General features: G+C 39.6%; 1 protein-coding gene across 1 annotated transcript in view; it reads left to right on the top strand.

Annotated features, from left to right (window-relative positions):
* Positions 1-17,841, top strand: part of LOC124788576 (agrin-like) — a 293,248-nt gene that overhangs the window by 201,038 nt on the left and 74,369 nt on the right. The window contains exons 16-17 of the mRNA XM_047255847.1: positions 101-328; positions 16,623-16,855. Coding sequence (XP_047111803.1) covers positions 101-328; positions 16,623-16,855 — 461 coding nt within the window. The remainder of the gene's footprint in view (positions 1-100; positions 329-16,622; positions 16,856-17,841) is intronic.

The raw sequence follows: 17,841 nt of genomic DNA, 5'->3' as shown, positions 1-17,841 counted from the left end.
TCAATTTTATTAACAGTCGTCTGCTATGAGGTTATTTAGGTTAAAGTAATTCAACATAATCTAATGGTTTTAATAGTAATCTGTGTCCTGTATGTTTCAGGCATGTGGAGTTCCGCTACAATCTTGGTAGTGGACCAGTCTCAATAACATCACTTGAACGTGTTCAACTAGGTCGGAAGCATCACATAATAGTGAAACGATACCATCGAGATGGTGTGTTACGACTAGATGGTGGAGAAGATGTCACTGGTCAGACAAAAGGCTCACTTCGTGCACTTGACTTGGGAGAGGACGCCTTCATTGGATATGTGCCCACCAATGTCTCCAAGTGTGTGGGACATCAACCACGGGTATCCCATGTGGATCTCCTAGCTATGTTCTGCCATCAGTCATGTTTTCCTATTAAAGTCAGAATGTGATAAATAATATCATTGTGCTAATTACAGTTATAATTTGAATTATTTCCTTGCAATAATTACTCAATAAAAGTTTCACAATTTATTCTGCTGACCAACAAACTGATGTGAATGACATACAGTCATTGACTAAAAGAATATGATTTTTTTATTAAGAATCTATTATGAGAATGGAATACAACACTTATTTACTTTTCAGTTTAATCACTGTGAAGTTCTATGCACTTATGTTAGTGCTGAACAAGCTTCTCAGTTCTACATGCAAAGAATTATTGGGGGCATATGCATAACTAGTTATGTACTGCTGGATTCCTCATCAGTGAACCTTGAGCCACTAAGAGCTTCTTTCAGTGGGTTAAAAATGCACCCAACTTTCACCTCCCATTAAAGTGCAGTAAAGAAACACCTCCTCTTCTGCCTTGTACTATCACAAAGGCTCCCGGCACACATCCATGTACCTCTCTTTCCTTTCCGATGTCAAATGTTTTTGGACCTACCTCGCTCACACTTTCTTGAACATCAGTACTTCATGAACAGTATGGTTGGCTCATCTGACACTAATGTTCATTGCTACTGCAATAACACTCACTGAAATATGCCTGTTTTCCCATATCAGTCCATCAACCCACACAATGTTATTCTCCATGATGACACAGACAGAGCATCCTGGGTGTGGTGAATCTTTGGCACTTGTTACACCTCTTTTGAACTTATCTGCCCACTCATACATCGAAGTTTGACTCAAACAATTTTTACTGTATTGCACTGCCATCTGACAATGAATTTTGATTGATTTCAACTCTTCAGCTATAACACTTCACTGGTCCACATTGGTGCAAACTTGCTTGGGTGTTGCCATCTTATGTTACTCATTCCCAGCATCCTGTTCATGAGGTAGGCGTGCCAGGCCCATCTGATAATAGTTCTATACACCACCAAAAAATAACAACGGAGGACAAGCTTTGTTGAAGTTTTGTGTTTCCATACAACTTTCACACAACTTCATTTATTGAATGGACCTTGTACAAACAGTCAGGCATCTGATTTGGTACACTGTGCCTTTGAAATATGGAAAGTGACTTTTGTTAGTTGTAGCATTCAAGGATTTTGAGAAAAAAATATCAAAGTTTTGTGAAGATTAAAACATAAGCTTCCAAACCTAAAAGAACATTCTGGGACTTATTTTTGTTTATTTGTTCTTCAAATATACCAGTAATAATAATTAAGTATCACAACAAATATTTTATGAATAAATGTTTTTCCCTGTTCAGAAGGATAACCAGCCTGTGGCTGTTATATTTAGTAACTGTGACAAACACAGTTGCAGTTGCAACAGAGATTTATTTGGCACAACCAATTTTCACTCTGATGATGGTCATTATCAAGTGATAACAGTGAGAGACATCCTGACTAACAGATACTGAAAAATATTATGTGTGTAGAACCAATTTACTAATTCACATCATTTTCTTCTGGCTGATGTGCTTTTACTTTTGTTAAAGAATACACTTGATGCATAAATGTATGATTTCAAACTGTATCAGTGACTGAGAGACATTGAGTGTGATTGTTTAAAATAGAACAAAGAATGAGAAATACAAAAAGAACACTGTGTCACTAAAGAACTTCCAGAGAGCTGCTTGTGACTGCTCCTCTGTCAAAGTTTTTGAAACATTTTCATAATAGATGAAAAAGAAACTGGAAAACTATTGATATACTGTGAAATGCTGTGTAGATATAGAATAATTATAATACTTGTACTGAAGTAACATTTCAGATCTCATTTATACTGAGATAATACTTGAGAAATTATTTAGAAGAATGAAGCTATGTGTTGAATCAAATGAGTTTGAACTCTAAGTGCACAATGCAATTGTAGAAAAAGCAATTTGCCATTCATACAGACTATTGAACTAAGTAACTCCAAATTCAATTTACATAACTAGTGTAAGTTAATAATGATGAAAAAGGAGAAAGAAAGGAGGAAAATGGAACCAATGTCTGCTAATAGTGTAATGCTTTAGGAAACACTGGAATAGTATGATCAGATACAAGGACAAAGAAGTGGAAGAAGAGCATGTACTTGGGAGACATAAGTGAAAAACATGAAAACAGAATTCACTGTACACAATGGAGCATCATAATCAACATATACATTTACCAGTGTAGCAGTTTACTGTTATGTGCATAGCAAAAGAGGGAGCATGTTGTCAATACTGACACTAAAAAAAAAATGCACTGTTTTGAAGCACTAATAAATTAAGCTAAGTTAATTAGTTAAAAATTTCTGTTTAAAAGTTGTTATTTACAGAAATCTGATTATGGAACATCTGCTGCTGTCTAAATGATAGCATATTCACACATAGGGAAATAATTGTAAACTAGCCAGAGTGAGATGCCAGAAATTCAGTGGTGTGTTGCAGATATCCTTCTTGTAAATTTGTTGTTTAGCATAAATGATCTAAGACATCAAATTCTTTTACACATGATTTGCAGCCATGTTATGTGTCTATATGTAACTATCTGGTCTGTTTTTGGTTCAGATGCTTTGTTACTCTCATTGCACAGTTGATGATGTAGCAAAACTGGACAGGATGTTTAATCAGGTTACTGATTTCATCTTTAATACTTACCATGAAGAGACAGAATGGCTGGCAGCACTTACCTAAAGCTGCCAAAAGGAATACTTGAAGCAGCAAATAATGATTATGATATGAAAAGGATAACTGCTACTCATCATATAACAGAGATTCTGAGTCACAGATAGGCACAACAAAATGATTGTCAAACAAGCAAGCTTTCAGCCAAAAAGGCCTTCATTGGAAGTAGACAAAAAACACACACACATATTCAAATGCAACTCATACACATGTGACCAGGGTGCATGGAGAAGGAGGGACAGAAGTTGGGGTAGGGGATGGTAAAGACATGCTTGTGGTAGTATACAGGGATGAGGTGGGAAGAGTGTTGGGCAGGTAGGTGCAGTTGAGAGGTTAGACAGAGGCAGGGGGGAGGGGGGGGGGGGAATTGCTGCCAGTGTAATGTCTCATTTCATATATTTTATATTTCTTTATTTAATTAAGAACCTACTGTGAAACATACATTACTTGTGATTTCTTGTTTGCACCCAAGTGTCCCATAGGCGAAAGTGAACCGAACTGCTGTAAACTGGTTTTATGATAAATTCACTGTCTGTTTCTTCTTTTATTATGACTATAGCAACTTGATGATGAGTCATAGATTTACAACAAAATGTGTATCACAGGCAGATATTTTCAACATCCTACTAATCTGTATGACAGTGGCAAAATATTTACACTTTTACAATCTAGTTCTAATGGAACGTTATCACAATACTGCTTTTAGTTAACACACTAGATTTTCTTATGATAAAAAGACACATATGTCCATGATGTTGACACAAAGAGGTGACCATGACATAAATTAACAAAATTATGAAAAGGATAGGTTGCTGCTCACTGTACAGCTAACACATTGAGTTGCATACAGGCATGATGAACAGACTATTATGTATTAGCTTTTTGCCAGAGTCGTTTTCAGAAAAAAGAAATGAACAACATTCACACAAGCTCCCTGTTTTTCCCCCCTGCTCTCCCTCCCCCACAGCCTCCTAACACTGCACCTGTCAGCCGTGCCATGCCACCTCTGCCAGACAGCATCAGTTCCTCTTCCCCCACCTGTACCTTTCTACCACTCTCCCTTTCCCACTCTGCCCATGATTGTTGCTCCCATTCAACATGTTTCTGTTGCAGTCTGGCTGAAGTGGCCAGTGATAGTGGTCCTTTGCATGCAAGTGTGCTTGCTTGTGAGAATGTGTGTGTGTTTCCCTTTTCTGGAGAAGGCTCTGTCTGAAAGCTGGTATGTTGCAGTCTTTTCATTGTTCCTGTCTGAAAGCCAGCATGTTATCTTTACAGTGAGTAGCAATTTGTCATTTTCATAATATTGTTAATATTCCACCCAGAACATAAATTATTCATAGATTGACTCAAAGAACTTAATAAAAGCAAATACTGGTTACTACATGATGTTAACACGTTAAGTGAATGACAGAGATGTTGATCATATGAATACTGCTGGTACACTTTCCATAATAGTAATGCAGAGATGTTACTGTGGTGAAAGCAGAAGGTGGAGTTGTTACATAGATCTTACTCATGTGATTAGCAGGTTCAGACTGAAAATTTTTGAGGTGCGGGTGCCATATAAAGACTGGTTTAGTGATTTTTTGTGCTCTTTACAATTATATTATAATTTATAAAACTGTAAGGTGAACATTTTCTAGAGTTTCTATATGTTTCAACAAAAACTTGTGTAGAAAAAATATTTTTAGTTAACAAACTAAGAAAGACTATAAAGTTATTTTGTATGTCTCTTTACCTATTTGCAAGTAATGTCACTGAATAGACAAAAAATCTACTCACCGAGTGGCGGCATGAGAACACACATATAAAAAAGATCTTACGTATGTAATCTTTTGGAGCCAGTGGCTCCTTCTTCTGACAGGAGGGTTGAAGGGAAAAGAAGAGGTGGAAGGAAAAGGACTGCAGAGGTTTAGGAAAATGGGTAGAGTTCGAAAAAGTCACCCAGAACACCAGATCAGGGGAAACTTATTGGATGGGGTGAGAATGTTTCACTGGAAACTAGCAATACTGTTACAATCAGCAGGTTAAATATTATGATATAAGTAATGAAGCTACACAAATATTGTATGAACAGCATTTTGGCAGATTTAGGTACACACTGGTTATACCCAAAGTGTATAACTAAATATAGATGAAATTTGAGAGAAAAATTAGTTATTTAAGAGGTGTAGAACAACAGCAAGTTGAGTGATTTCACCTTGCTATATTTCAACCATTGTTTTAATTTTTACCATTGCTAGAGATTGAAAAACTATTATGGAACCTTTCCACACCAGTGTCTGCTAGGTACTACCTGTTAAAAGCAGTCACATTTCGTGCCATTATTTTTCAGTTGCCGTTTTATCCTGTTGGCCTGTATAGTCTTAAAGTCTTCGGGTTTAAAAAAAAATAAATAAATAAATAATCAGAAGGAATTAAGGACACACAGCCACACTTCGTGATTTTATTTAACAAGGTTCTTAATTTCCAAATTTATTCATTGTTAGTGTGTAAAAGATTTCACTGGTTCCATTACAGATGTACAGATTCAGTCAGTGAAAGTCCATGAACTGAAAATAACATGAATAGGGAAATCTTCTCACCAAATGGTGACAGATTAAAAACATGCAGAAAACATGAAATGGTAAAGAGGGTCTTCTTCTTCTGGCAGAAGTAGATTAGAAAGCCTGTCCCAAGTGGAAGTCAGGATGAAAGGGACCATGCAAGAGGGATATGTCACATTAACAGAAACATGCCATAAATAGGTGGGACATAAAATACAGGAAAAATAGTAAAGAGGAAGGAAAATTAATGAAAAGGAAAGACATAATAAATGAACAAAGGAAGAAGAAGAAGGCTTAAAAAGTGACATACACTGAGACCACATCAGTGGCAGGAATAATGCATTTGTGGAATAAGTATACATCTGCGAAGTTCTAGGGAACTTTATAGTAACAGAGAAACCAGGTAGCCTGCAGGCTAAAATAGGCATCAAGGTCATGACTCTCACATTGTGGAGCATGCAGGATACTGTGTGTTACCAGTGCATATTATCTGTTTGTGTTCATTCCATCTTGCTGACACCTTACTTGTTGTTTTACCAGCATAAAACCTTGTATAGCGGTTGCACTTAAGTTGGTTAATGATGTGAGCTGGTTTGCAGGTGTGTCTACCTTTGTTAGAATAGGTTTTACCACTAACGAGGCTACTGTAGGTAGTTGTAAGAGGAAATATAGGACAATGTAGGAGAATGTAGTATCTGGGTTCTGATCATAATGTGGAGGTTGGGAGTAGGAGGGGGGGATGGCGTTAAAATTTTGTTATCCTAGGTGGTGTGGGATGAAAATAAAGTACGGTGGTCTTCATTTCAGGACCTGATTTCAGAATTCATACCCTGGCTGAAGAATATTGTTAATGCATTCTGCAGTACTAGGTCTGTAAAATGGGCTGGTGGGGTAATTACAACAATGCAGGTACCCCGTAGGGGGCTCACCACTCTTTGGTTGGTTCATGCTTGGCTACCACAGAGCCCCAGCCTTTGCAGCATCTTTCCCCTGTCATGCTGCATGTCCATCCTCTAGCTACTATTTTTCCCCTCCCTTGAGGAATATGTCAGAGATGTTTCTGGAAATGTGTTCTGCTCAGTAGCTGATATCAGAACAGTCTCTCTGCTGCTTTTTCTTCCTTTTTTCTTTATCTGTTCCCTTCCTCCTACCCTTCCTCTGCTTCAGTGTTTGAGGTTCCTCTTTCTCTTCTTTCTCCCTGTGCACTCCTGAAGGCTGACCCAAGCGACTGACACAGAACAGGTGATTGGGTAATGCTTAATTCCCAGCGCCGGGTCGACAGGTGGGATTCACATATACCTCCTGGTACACGTCAGGCCTAGGCAGGGGTGACTGCCTGAGCTGCTACCTTCCCAAATAGCTGATTGGTCCCTCTGTCAGGTGTTCGGGAAGTGTGACCTGAGGTGTGAACAATCACCTAAGGTGGGTGCAAACCCATCTTAGGAGGGCCCCAGTTGGAAGGAGCACGCTATCAGACACACTGGCAATTGGGGGGATTTTCTTGCAATGAGCCAATCATCTTCTTTACAATCAGTGTCTACTAAACATAAACGGAATGAAGCTAATTCAAAGAACATCCCAGCTGCACCACTCTTCCTTATGGTTTCACTTACTTCTTGGCTACGGTAAATCCGTTTATTATTCTGATAGGTGTCAATGCAATTGCCACGCCTGTGAAAATTCTACTCTCGTTTATGCAATGTCACTTTGTGTTTGGAGGCTACTTGTGATTCTCGAGCACAACAACTGCTTGCAGCTTTGCTCCTCCACTGCTATTCTGTTCATGTTGAGGCCTATTGAACACTGAAGTCTGTCCATCGTGATATTTACACTAGGCTGCTCAATAGTCTGACCAAGGCAGAAATCCAAACCTACCTCTGATCAAGTTATCATTGCAGTCCACTGGGTGACGAAAAAGATGGATGCCTCCTTATTGCCCATATGCACTCTTGTTCTCACTTTCAATATAGTGGTGCTTCCTTCAAAGATCAAAGTAGGCTATGAAGTTATCACTGTCCGACATTATATTCTGAAACTGTGCTACTACCAGTGTCACCATTACAACCACACTCAAATTTCCTGGCAACACCTGACCAAATGTGTAACCAATGGTATGGATGCTCATAAGGGCTCCCTGCTGCATCAGTTGTAATGGCAATCACGTTGCCTCTTCCTGAGATTGTCCCTTATATCTAAATGAGCAGGCCATCCAGGACATCTGGGTGAAGCAAAAAGTGCCTTACTCGGTCGCTCACAAGTTGTTGGCTGGTCAGAAATCCTGAGTTCTACCATCCAGCTCTTACACATTACTGTTCTTGCTACATCTTGCTCCACAAAAGACATGGTCGTGCAGACATGCAAACTCAAATTCAGCACCACAGCTGTAAAATAATTCAGTGTCATGGTAGCATCCCCGTCTCCTCCTCGAGTTGTACAACAAGCCACGAAACTTTCATGTCATGGGGTGAAGTCACATGCTACACAACCAGCAGGCCAGAAAGGACAGAAGGAATACTCCCACAAAGACTTGTTACATCCATCCAGCCAACAAACATCTGAGTCTTTCTTTCCCAACCAAAGAGGCTGCAAGAAATCAAACAAAGGCAAACAGTCTTCTCCTTTGCCAACTCAGTTATCTTCGACAGTGTCACTATGTGATACCCTCACCCTGGCCAACCCGTGTCTCCTGTGTGCACTGCCAGCTGTTTTTCTGTCCTGAACTTTGCAGAGCGACAGAAGGAATCTGTCGACACCTCTGTATATCTCATGGAGCAGGATCCTCCAGCCTCTGCTGCACTGTAGCAGTGAGTCTTCAAAGGTTGGCACTCTGCAGCCACCAAGGTGACACATCTACATTTTTTCCCTCCTCCCCTTACCTCATTGAGACTCTCCTCCAATGGAATGTTTGCGGCCTTCAATCCAACAAAGAGGACTTGCGGCTACTCTTGGCATCGCAGTGTCCACTTGTTCTCTGCCTCGAGGAAACCAAATTGTGTCCTCGTGACTGCTTCGAGCCATGACATTTCTTCCCAGTCCGCTCTGACCTTCCCCCAAGGATGGCTTTCCATCTCATAGAGGAGTCATGCCACTGACCTGGGGTGATGTTTGTAGTCAACCCATCTTCCTGATGACCTGGATTCAAGCTGTTGTGGTCCAGATTTTCCTTCCTCACTTGACCTTTTCCTTTTGACTGTTTACATCCCTCGTCATTCGGTGTCACCAGAGCAGACTTCCTCCAGCTTATTGCAAACTCCCTCATTCCTTATTGCTGCTCGGTGACTTTAATGTGCACCATCCCCCCTGGGGTTCTCCAAGAACCTATCTGAGGAGTGCTCTCTTGGCTAACATTCTCAACCAACTCAACCTCATCTGCCTTAACACAGGAGCACCCATGTTCCTTTCAGACTCCATGTACACCAGTTCCCATTTGGACCTCTCCTTCTGCACTGCACAGCTTGCCCATCATCACAAAGTGGTCCATTCTCTCTGACACAAACTCAAGTGGCCATATTCCGTGTGCTGTCCATTTGCTCACTCGTACCCCACCTATGTCCACACCCAAGTGTCAGCTTTCTAAGGCCGACTGGAGGCATTTCTCTTCCCTGGTGACCTTTGATGAACAATATCACCCCATGTATGATGAACAGGTAGAATATTTTACAAACATTATCTTTAACACCACAGAACAATCCATTCCTCACACTTCCTCTTTACAGTGCCCTGTCCCAGTTCCCGCTGCAATTTACGTGTGGAGCTGTGCTCTCTGCATTTTTAACCATCATCCTATGATGGAAAATTGCATTAATTATAAACAGTTGTGTGCACAGTGTTGCCGCATTCATCAGGACATCAGAAAAGCTAGCCACATTTCCTATTTCCTTTTCAAGTTCTTTTTTCACTACCTCTTCCGTTGTGTGGGCCAATCTCTGACAGCTGTCTGGGACCAAGGTCCATCCCCCTATTTCTGGCCTGACCATAGCAGATGATGTCATAGTGGACACTATTTCCATCTCCAACACCCTGGCCACTATTTTATGGAGATTTTGAGCTCCATCTGCTATCACCCTGCCTTCCTTATCAGAAATGAATGGAGGAGGCTCAGATGATACCCTTCTCTTCTCAGAATTGTGAGTGCTACAATGCCACCTTTACTGTGCGGGAGCTAGATCACGCTCTCACTTAATCACAATCATTTGACCCAGGGTCAGGCGATGTTCACATTCAGATGCTGGAGAATCTTTCTCTTGTAGGCAAGTACAATCACATCTGAGTAGAGGGCACGTTTTCCAGATGCTGGTGTGAAGCCACCGTCACATTCATACCTAAGCCAGGTAATGACAGACACCTTCCTTCTACAGTAGTTATTGCCCCATTTCTCTCACAAGCTCTGTTTGCATGATGATGGAATATATGACTCACACACAGCTGGTATGGTGGCTCAAGTCACAATTTACTAACCACTGCACAGTGTGGATTTCGTGCAAGCCATTCTACAGTTGACCATCTCTTCACCTTGTCCACCCTTGTCATAAATGGTTTTCTACCAAAATACCAGACTGTGGCCATGTTTTTCGATTTGGAGGAAGCCTACAACACCTGCTGGAGGTCTGGTATCCACCATATTCCTCTCACAAGTCTTACCTGGCTGCCTGCTGTATGCGGTCCCTCAGTGTCCTACATGTCCTCAGCAGTACTTCCTGGGGAGCGGATCGGATGACCCTCCTCCATTTGTATCGGTCCCTTGAGCAATTGAAACTAAACTGTGGGTGTTTCATTTATGCACCTGCACATCTGGCTGTCTTATGCCATCTCAATACTATGCACCATCGTGTCATCCATTTAGCAACTGGCGCCTTATACACTAGCCTGGTTGAGAGTCTCTGTACAGAAGCTGCCAAACTACCACTACCATACTGCCGTGACTTTCTCCTCAGCAGATATGCTTGCCATTTGTCTGCCATGCCTGCCCACCCATCCTATGTCTCCTTCTTCGATGACTCATTTGATCACCAGTATGGGGCACAGCTCTCTTCTCTGTTACCTCCTGGAGTTCGCTTTTGGCTCTTGCTCTGACAGCTCAACTTCATGCTACCTGCCACTTTCCTGATGGGTGAGAACTCTCTCCACCTAGGCTTCATGCAGTGGCCCATGTTCACCTTGGCCTCCATTTGCTTCCTGAGGACACTGATGGCTCTCGGACTGACCATGGCGTCAGGTGTGCCTTCATCATTGGCACTGACAGTTTTTGGTATTGGCTTCCAGAACACTTCTCAATATTTATAGCAAAGCTCTTTGCTCTGCATCAGGCCACACAGTACATCCAGAGACACAGACTTTTGAATTGCATCATCTGCTCCAACACTCTCAGAGCCTTTCAAAGCCCCTGTGTGCTGTACACTGTCCATCCCGTAGTGTAATGGGTCCAGGAAAGCTGTCACTTGCTCATGCTTGATGGAGGCACTATGATGTTTATGTTGGTTCCTGGTCGCATCTGTCTGATGGGAAATGAGGCCACTGATGCTGCTGCTGAAGCTGCAGTCCTTGTACCTCAGCCCGCTAGTTTTTCCATTCCTTCAAATGATCTGTGTGTTGTTGTCTATCAGCAGTTGGCATCACTTTGGCATCACTACTGGTCCTCCCTTTCAGGGGAACTAGCTCCGGAGAATTAAGCCTCTTCCAGCGGCTTGGACGACTTCCTCTTGGCTCTCTCACCATGAGGATATCATTTTAACCAGATTTCATATTGGGCACTGTCTTTTTAGTGATCACCATTTGTTAAATGCTGCTCCCCCAGCTCTTTGTGCTCATTGCCATTTCCTGACAGAGTACCCTTTTTTTTAACCACTTACATCCTCATTTATGTTTGCCATTTGTGTTATTGGCCATTTTAGCGAACGATGCACAGACTGTCAACCATGTTTGACTTTTTATTTGTCATAGCAGTATGGCAAAGGACATTTAACCTTTAGTTCAGGACCTCCATTTCTCTATGGTGTATTTTATGAACCTTTCTCCAAGTCCCTGTTTTTGGCTGTCTTTCCTTCCATCCAATGGGCTTAAGTTTAGTCATTCTTAACTCCTTTTTTTGTCTTTATGTTCTACAATTCTGACATGGGTACATATGACCCTAGTTGTTTTTGCAACCTAAAACAAAACAATGAAAGCAAAGGTAATACTGGTGATGTTTTCCTGTAAGGAGTAAGCATTCAAACAAATACATCTGTCATGAATACTAAGGCTGTAGCTGGCTGAATATTTTATATCAAACATATGGCAGCTTTTAAAGGAGTCCTACTATGAAAAGAAATGGAAGCCCAGACCATCACTCCTGACTGTTGGGCTGTTTGGTAGGCGACAGTCAAGTTTGATTCCACATCTGTCCGGGGCATGTCTTTGACCTGGAACCTCACTGTTTGGTGTAGAACTGTCTTTAAGTGATGAGTCTCACTTCAAATTTATCCCCAACAACCAGCGACTATTTGTCTGGAGATGCCCCGGACAGTGGTGGGATTCCAACCTGACTGTATCCCACCATATGGCTCGACAAACAGGTGTGGTGGTCTGGGGTGCCATTTCGGTTCTTAGCAGGACCCCTCTGGTTGTCATCTGCAGCAGCCTTACAGCACAGCAGTACACTGATGACATTCTACTCCCCGTTTTGTTGCCCTTCATGGCAAACCATCCCGGGCATACATTTCACTCTCACACAGCCATAGTTTCTACTGCTTGTCTTTGTGCTTGCCAAACCCTGCCTTGGCCAACAAGACCACCAGATCTCTCCTCAATTGAGAATGTTTGGAGCATTATGGACAGGGCTTCCAAACAGCTCAGGATTTTGATAACCTAAAATGCTAATTGGACAGAATTTTGCATGATATTCCTGAGGAGAACATCCAACAACACTGTCAATCAGTGCCAAGCTGAATAACTGCTTTCATAAGGGCCATAGGTGAACCAACATATTATTGATTTGCTCAGTTTGTAAAGCTCTTTCTTTTGAATAAATCATCCAGTTTTCCTGAAACTGTAATTGTTTGTTTGTACATGAACATCACATATACTAATTTCTGTTCAATTTGGATAATTCTTTCATGGTGCATTATCTTTTTGTCATAGAGCATACATTAAATTCAAACCTTCGGCTTCCTGCATTTTGGTATCTTTCTGTTTTGGATTGTGTTCCATTGAAATGAGAAATGCAACACTGAATATATCACATCACTAACTGATGGTGGATACTGCAAATGACGAAGTCAGGCCACCCGGAGAAATGTAAATACCAACACTTTTACCACCACTTTTAAATTATGCATCTGTAAATTTATATCTTCAGCTTATAAATGAATCACAAGGAACTTGTGACTCGGTTTATAACCAGTAGAAAGATCTCAAAATGTTCCATTTGAGTCACACTTATTTGTTAGTTAAAATATCAAATCATTGCAAATGGATGCCGAATTTTTAAATGAAGTAGGTTCTAAATTACCACATTATGCTAGTCTATCAGAGAGTGAGGTGTGTACACCCCGACATATTATCAAGATATCAGATGAATGATCACACACCATGCTATTGTATAACAACAACATATAAATTATGAGGTATTCTACTTTTTCTTTATGTTGACATTTTTGTAAATAGCCAAATCATATAATGATCTCAAAATTGTAATATTATTACAAAATAGTTTTGTACATGGATTAATGGCCATTGATCACAAGTAACAGCAACCAGTAATGGAGATTAACTCTTACCAAACTGCTTGGGACTTGTAAAAGACAAAGGATGTTGATAATGCCACACATTCTGAGTGCTTAAAGGAAACTGGATAATTTGATTTCTCTGAAAATCACAGTACAATGTATGCTGTATCACTAGAAAGTCCCCTTTTTTTAAGTTTGACATTGGAAAGCAAATCCATAGAGTCAGTCAGATTACTTATGACATTATCATGAATAATTATTGAAGTTTCACACACTTGCTGATGTTCAGCTGCATGAGACATCATATCACTCATTATTATGTCTACACATTTAACAGTTGCATTCATTTATAACATATACAAAATAAAGTGTTTTCCACCATACCTTAATTTCACAGGTACTTAACTGATTGTTTGTCTTGTGAACTTGTATGTCTCTGAGAATCAAGTGCCAAAGGCTAGCTGGCTGTTAGCAGTTCATCAGAAAGTAAACATTCCCCTAGTCTAAAGTAACAGAAATTTTTATGCTCAGTAGTAATACAAAGAAAAATGGAGATTGTTCAGTAACCACAACTGAACTGAACTGACTAATGGCCAGACACTGATAAGGCTGCAAAATACTTGCCTAAACTGTCCCTTTGTCAGTGGAAGATTGATGCTGGTATTTATTGGCGTGCCATCAGAATGAATCATTACTAGTATCTGATGTTCAAAACTGCTGAAACAATTAATGCCAAGTACCTAACCCTGTTATGTGAAATTACATTAAAAGATTGTAATTAATCAACATAGACAAGCAGTACAAATGATTTACTGAATTGTGCTTCATCTACCTCAAAACACACATTTCCAACTAGTGGATCAAGTGCAAGAGACACATCAAAAATCTGTGATAAAACTTCACCAGTATCAAAGCATATTAAATACCATTAACAGCAACCCAATATTAATATAGTCACATCTATTTATCTTTTGCATGCACCTTGCATTTTCCTTGTTGGATCTTAATTGCTTACCTAGAATAATATTACATTTAACAAGACTACTTTGAGGCTGGATGGCAACTACTTTCTCTAACAGTTTTGGAAGAACAGAAATAATGTCAGTCTCCAGTGTCTTCTCTTGACCATTTCTCAATCAGAGATTCAACCTCTGTCTACTGAAACTTGTCAGGAAAGCACCCTTGTTCAAAAGATTGATTGATTGTTAGAGTTACTGTAGTTACTATTATTTTATATACCATTTTAATTACTTCAGTAGATATCCCATCTGACCCAGAATATTTTTGTTTTTTAATTATAACCTAACATTTTTCACATCCTTTAAGATATTCAGATTTTTGGTGGAGTCCAAGTGCTTCATACTGATAACCTACTGTAACAACATCTGCTTCAACTATATTTATGGGGAATTCATGTATGTGCTCTGATAATTGAGCAGAATATACAATAATGTTATCATTTAGTTTTATTTTAGACTGTCTAATTCTGATCTAACAACTAACTGCACTGCTTCTGTCTTACTTTTATGATTTAAAATTGACTTAGTGTTTGTCATATGTGTCATTGCCTTCACAGTATGATTTAATAATGTATTACATATTCAGTAACATAACTATTTTATCATACTTCATTTTATTATCAAGTTGCCTCCCTCTCTCAGCTTATTACTACGAGGGTAATCCCAAAAGTAAGGTCTCCTATTTTTTTATAAGTACATAGACCTGTTTATTTCTACAATGGATTACATCAGTTTACAGCTTGAACATTTAGCTATTTTTTGACATAATCACCATTTCTGTTGCTGCGTTTTTGTAGACGCTGTGGCAGTTTTTGTATGCCCATATCATACCAGCTTGCCACCATGCTCTTCAGAAAGTTATGAACCTCTTCTTTCACCTCGTCATCGGAGCTGAATCGTTGGGACCACAATTAACACTGACAGGTACTGTGGAACTCTGAAAAAACTCAAACGGGCAATTCAGAACCAGAGAAGAGGAATGTTGAGCAAGGGCATATACATTCTCCATGACAACGCTCGCCTACACATCGCTTGGCAAACCGTTGCCCTCCTGCAACAGTTTCAGTGGAACATAATCACCCACCCACCCTATAGTCCTGACTTGGCTCCCAGTGACTATCACCTGTTCCGTAGGTTAAAAGAACATTTGGCCGGAAAGCGATTCAGCTCCAATGATGAAGTGAAAGAAGAGGTTCATAACTTTCTCAACAGCATGGCGGCGAGCTGGTATGACATGGGCATACAAAAACTGCCACAGCATCTTCAAACTTCCATCGACGGAAATGGTGATTATGTCGAAAAGTAGTTAAATGTTCAAGCTGTAAACTGATGTAAACCTTTGTAGAAATAAACAGGTCTATGTACTTATGAAGAAATAGGAGACTTTACTTTTGGGATTACCCTCGTAAATATGATCAGTTTGTTTTTTATTAGTATTTATTTATTTATTTGTAAGTTTCATTTTCAGAAGAAATTTCCCTGCTCATTTCTGATAGTTCAGTGAGTAACAGAGAGTGGTCAAGAGATTCTTAAATCTAAGCTAAATAGATATACATCATCTAACATGTAATTAGTTGCAGTATTATCAACACAATTTGCTGACTGTGCAATTACTCTGGTCTCATCACAGAAATGTAATCTAAAGCCATGCTCTTTTATTACATCAAGAAATTTAGATGTATAATTGCTTTCAACTGCCAGTGTGTTGTTAAAGTCAAATGCATGGAAAAAAGTATGTACAGCTTTGGATGGTGTACAGGACTATTCAGGGATTAAATAGAGAAGTCACTTTAGGCTATGAATCAGAAGAGACATAGGAGTCCAAAATGTGGTATGCACTAAATTTCTGGTCAACTGCTTACAATATTTTTTTAGCACATTTTGTATTTTTGCCCATGAAACTGTTGTTATTTTGAAGATTTTATTTTTTCATCCATAACATAAAAGTGGTGTGATAATAGGTGCTACTTTGCTGTGCAGTAGCAAAAGTCACACATCCTTTCTTCCATGTATTTGACTTTAACATAAATAACACACTGGTAGGGGAAAGCAATTATTGCACTCAACATTAAACATGCAACAATTTCATATTTGATACAATAAAAGTGACTGAAACTAGAAATGCAGTGCGATACTTTGTTGTGCATCATATTTACTTTTTTATGTACACATATATCTGAAATGCAGCCACAAAATGTGCATAAAGTGATACCACTGAATAAAACAACTTGTGGTAATACATTAAAGCTAGTTATTAGTATGTTTGGTTGTTGTGCAGGGTATTTGAAAATGCTGGCACAGAAGTTGGTTTGACTGGCTGCATTTACGCAATGAGACTTGGGCAACGATGGCTGGAGCTCCATGAGGGTCGTGATGCACAGGTAGTGCGGGCATCAGATGTTCGTGAATGTGGTCTCAGCCCTTGCGCTAACCTGCCGTGTCTCCATGGTGGATCGTGCAGTGTTGTAGGAACTGACAATTACACTTGTTCATGTCATCATGATTTTACAGGTTATACCTTCAGTTCTTTCTTATAAATGTAATAACTCTATCATATTGTGTTACAAATATTGTAATGATCTTCTTATATGTGCCTTCTTCACATATGCCACAAAAAGCTGCAGTAACCTTATGTATTAATACCATCTAGGAAGCAAGTTTCCCTAGGGCCATACAGAGAAATTAAACATAGCTGGCTGGAAAGATACAGCAATTGTTGAGTTATTTTTCTGTGCAAATTACACTAGAATTGACACCCTTGTGTGGCTGACATATATCAGAATAGAACCAATGTCTGATAGCTAGTCATACATTTTCATCATTATGAAAATGATTACTTGGTAGGCAGATCTTTTTAGGTTTCTGTGCATCAGTCTGTAAAAATGGAACCCATGTAGGATCACTTTCTTGTCCATCTGTCTGTATGTCTGACTGTTAAGAACCTTTTTTCTCAGGAATGGGTAGACATATCAAGTTCAAATTTATGCCACATATTAATGTCTATTGTCCATTGGTAGTGTCAAAAATTTAAGCTGCTAAGTCAATTCAAGTCTGTCCATCAAGACCCAAGACAGGTTGGCTTATCAAATTCAAATTTATGTCACTCACTAACATCTATGTCCCTTTGGCAGGGTAAAAAATTTAAGCATCTGAGTGAATGCAATCAAAATATTTGGCCATTTATGTCACATATTTTGATACTCGTAAACTCACTCATGAAAAGGGTATGCCCCGTTGATGTAGAATAATGAAATTTGACAATAAGTAAGGTTTCGCAGAATAAGTAAAGTAAAAAATCTGAAAATGGTTAAACTGTAATATAATGAAAAGGATAGATTGCCACTCACCATTAAATGATGTTGAGCTGCAGAAGGCACAATAAAAAGACTGCTGAAAAAGTAAGCTTTCAGCTAAAAGGCCTTCTTTTGAAATGAACAACATACATGAGGAGGAGCACACACACACACACACATATTCATGCAAACACAATTCACACA

Source organism: Schistocerca piceifrons, chromosome 3 (genome assembly GCF_021461385.2).
Source record: "Schistocerca piceifrons isolate TAMUIC-IGC-003096 chromosome 3, iqSchPice1.1, whole genome shotgun sequence".
In the NCBI taxonomy this organism is placed as follows: domain Eukaryota; kingdom Metazoa; phylum Arthropoda; class Insecta; order Orthoptera; family Acrididae; genus Schistocerca; species Schistocerca piceifrons.
Note: the sequence above shows the minus strand (reverse complement) of the source record. Positions and strands in the feature narration are given on the sequence as shown.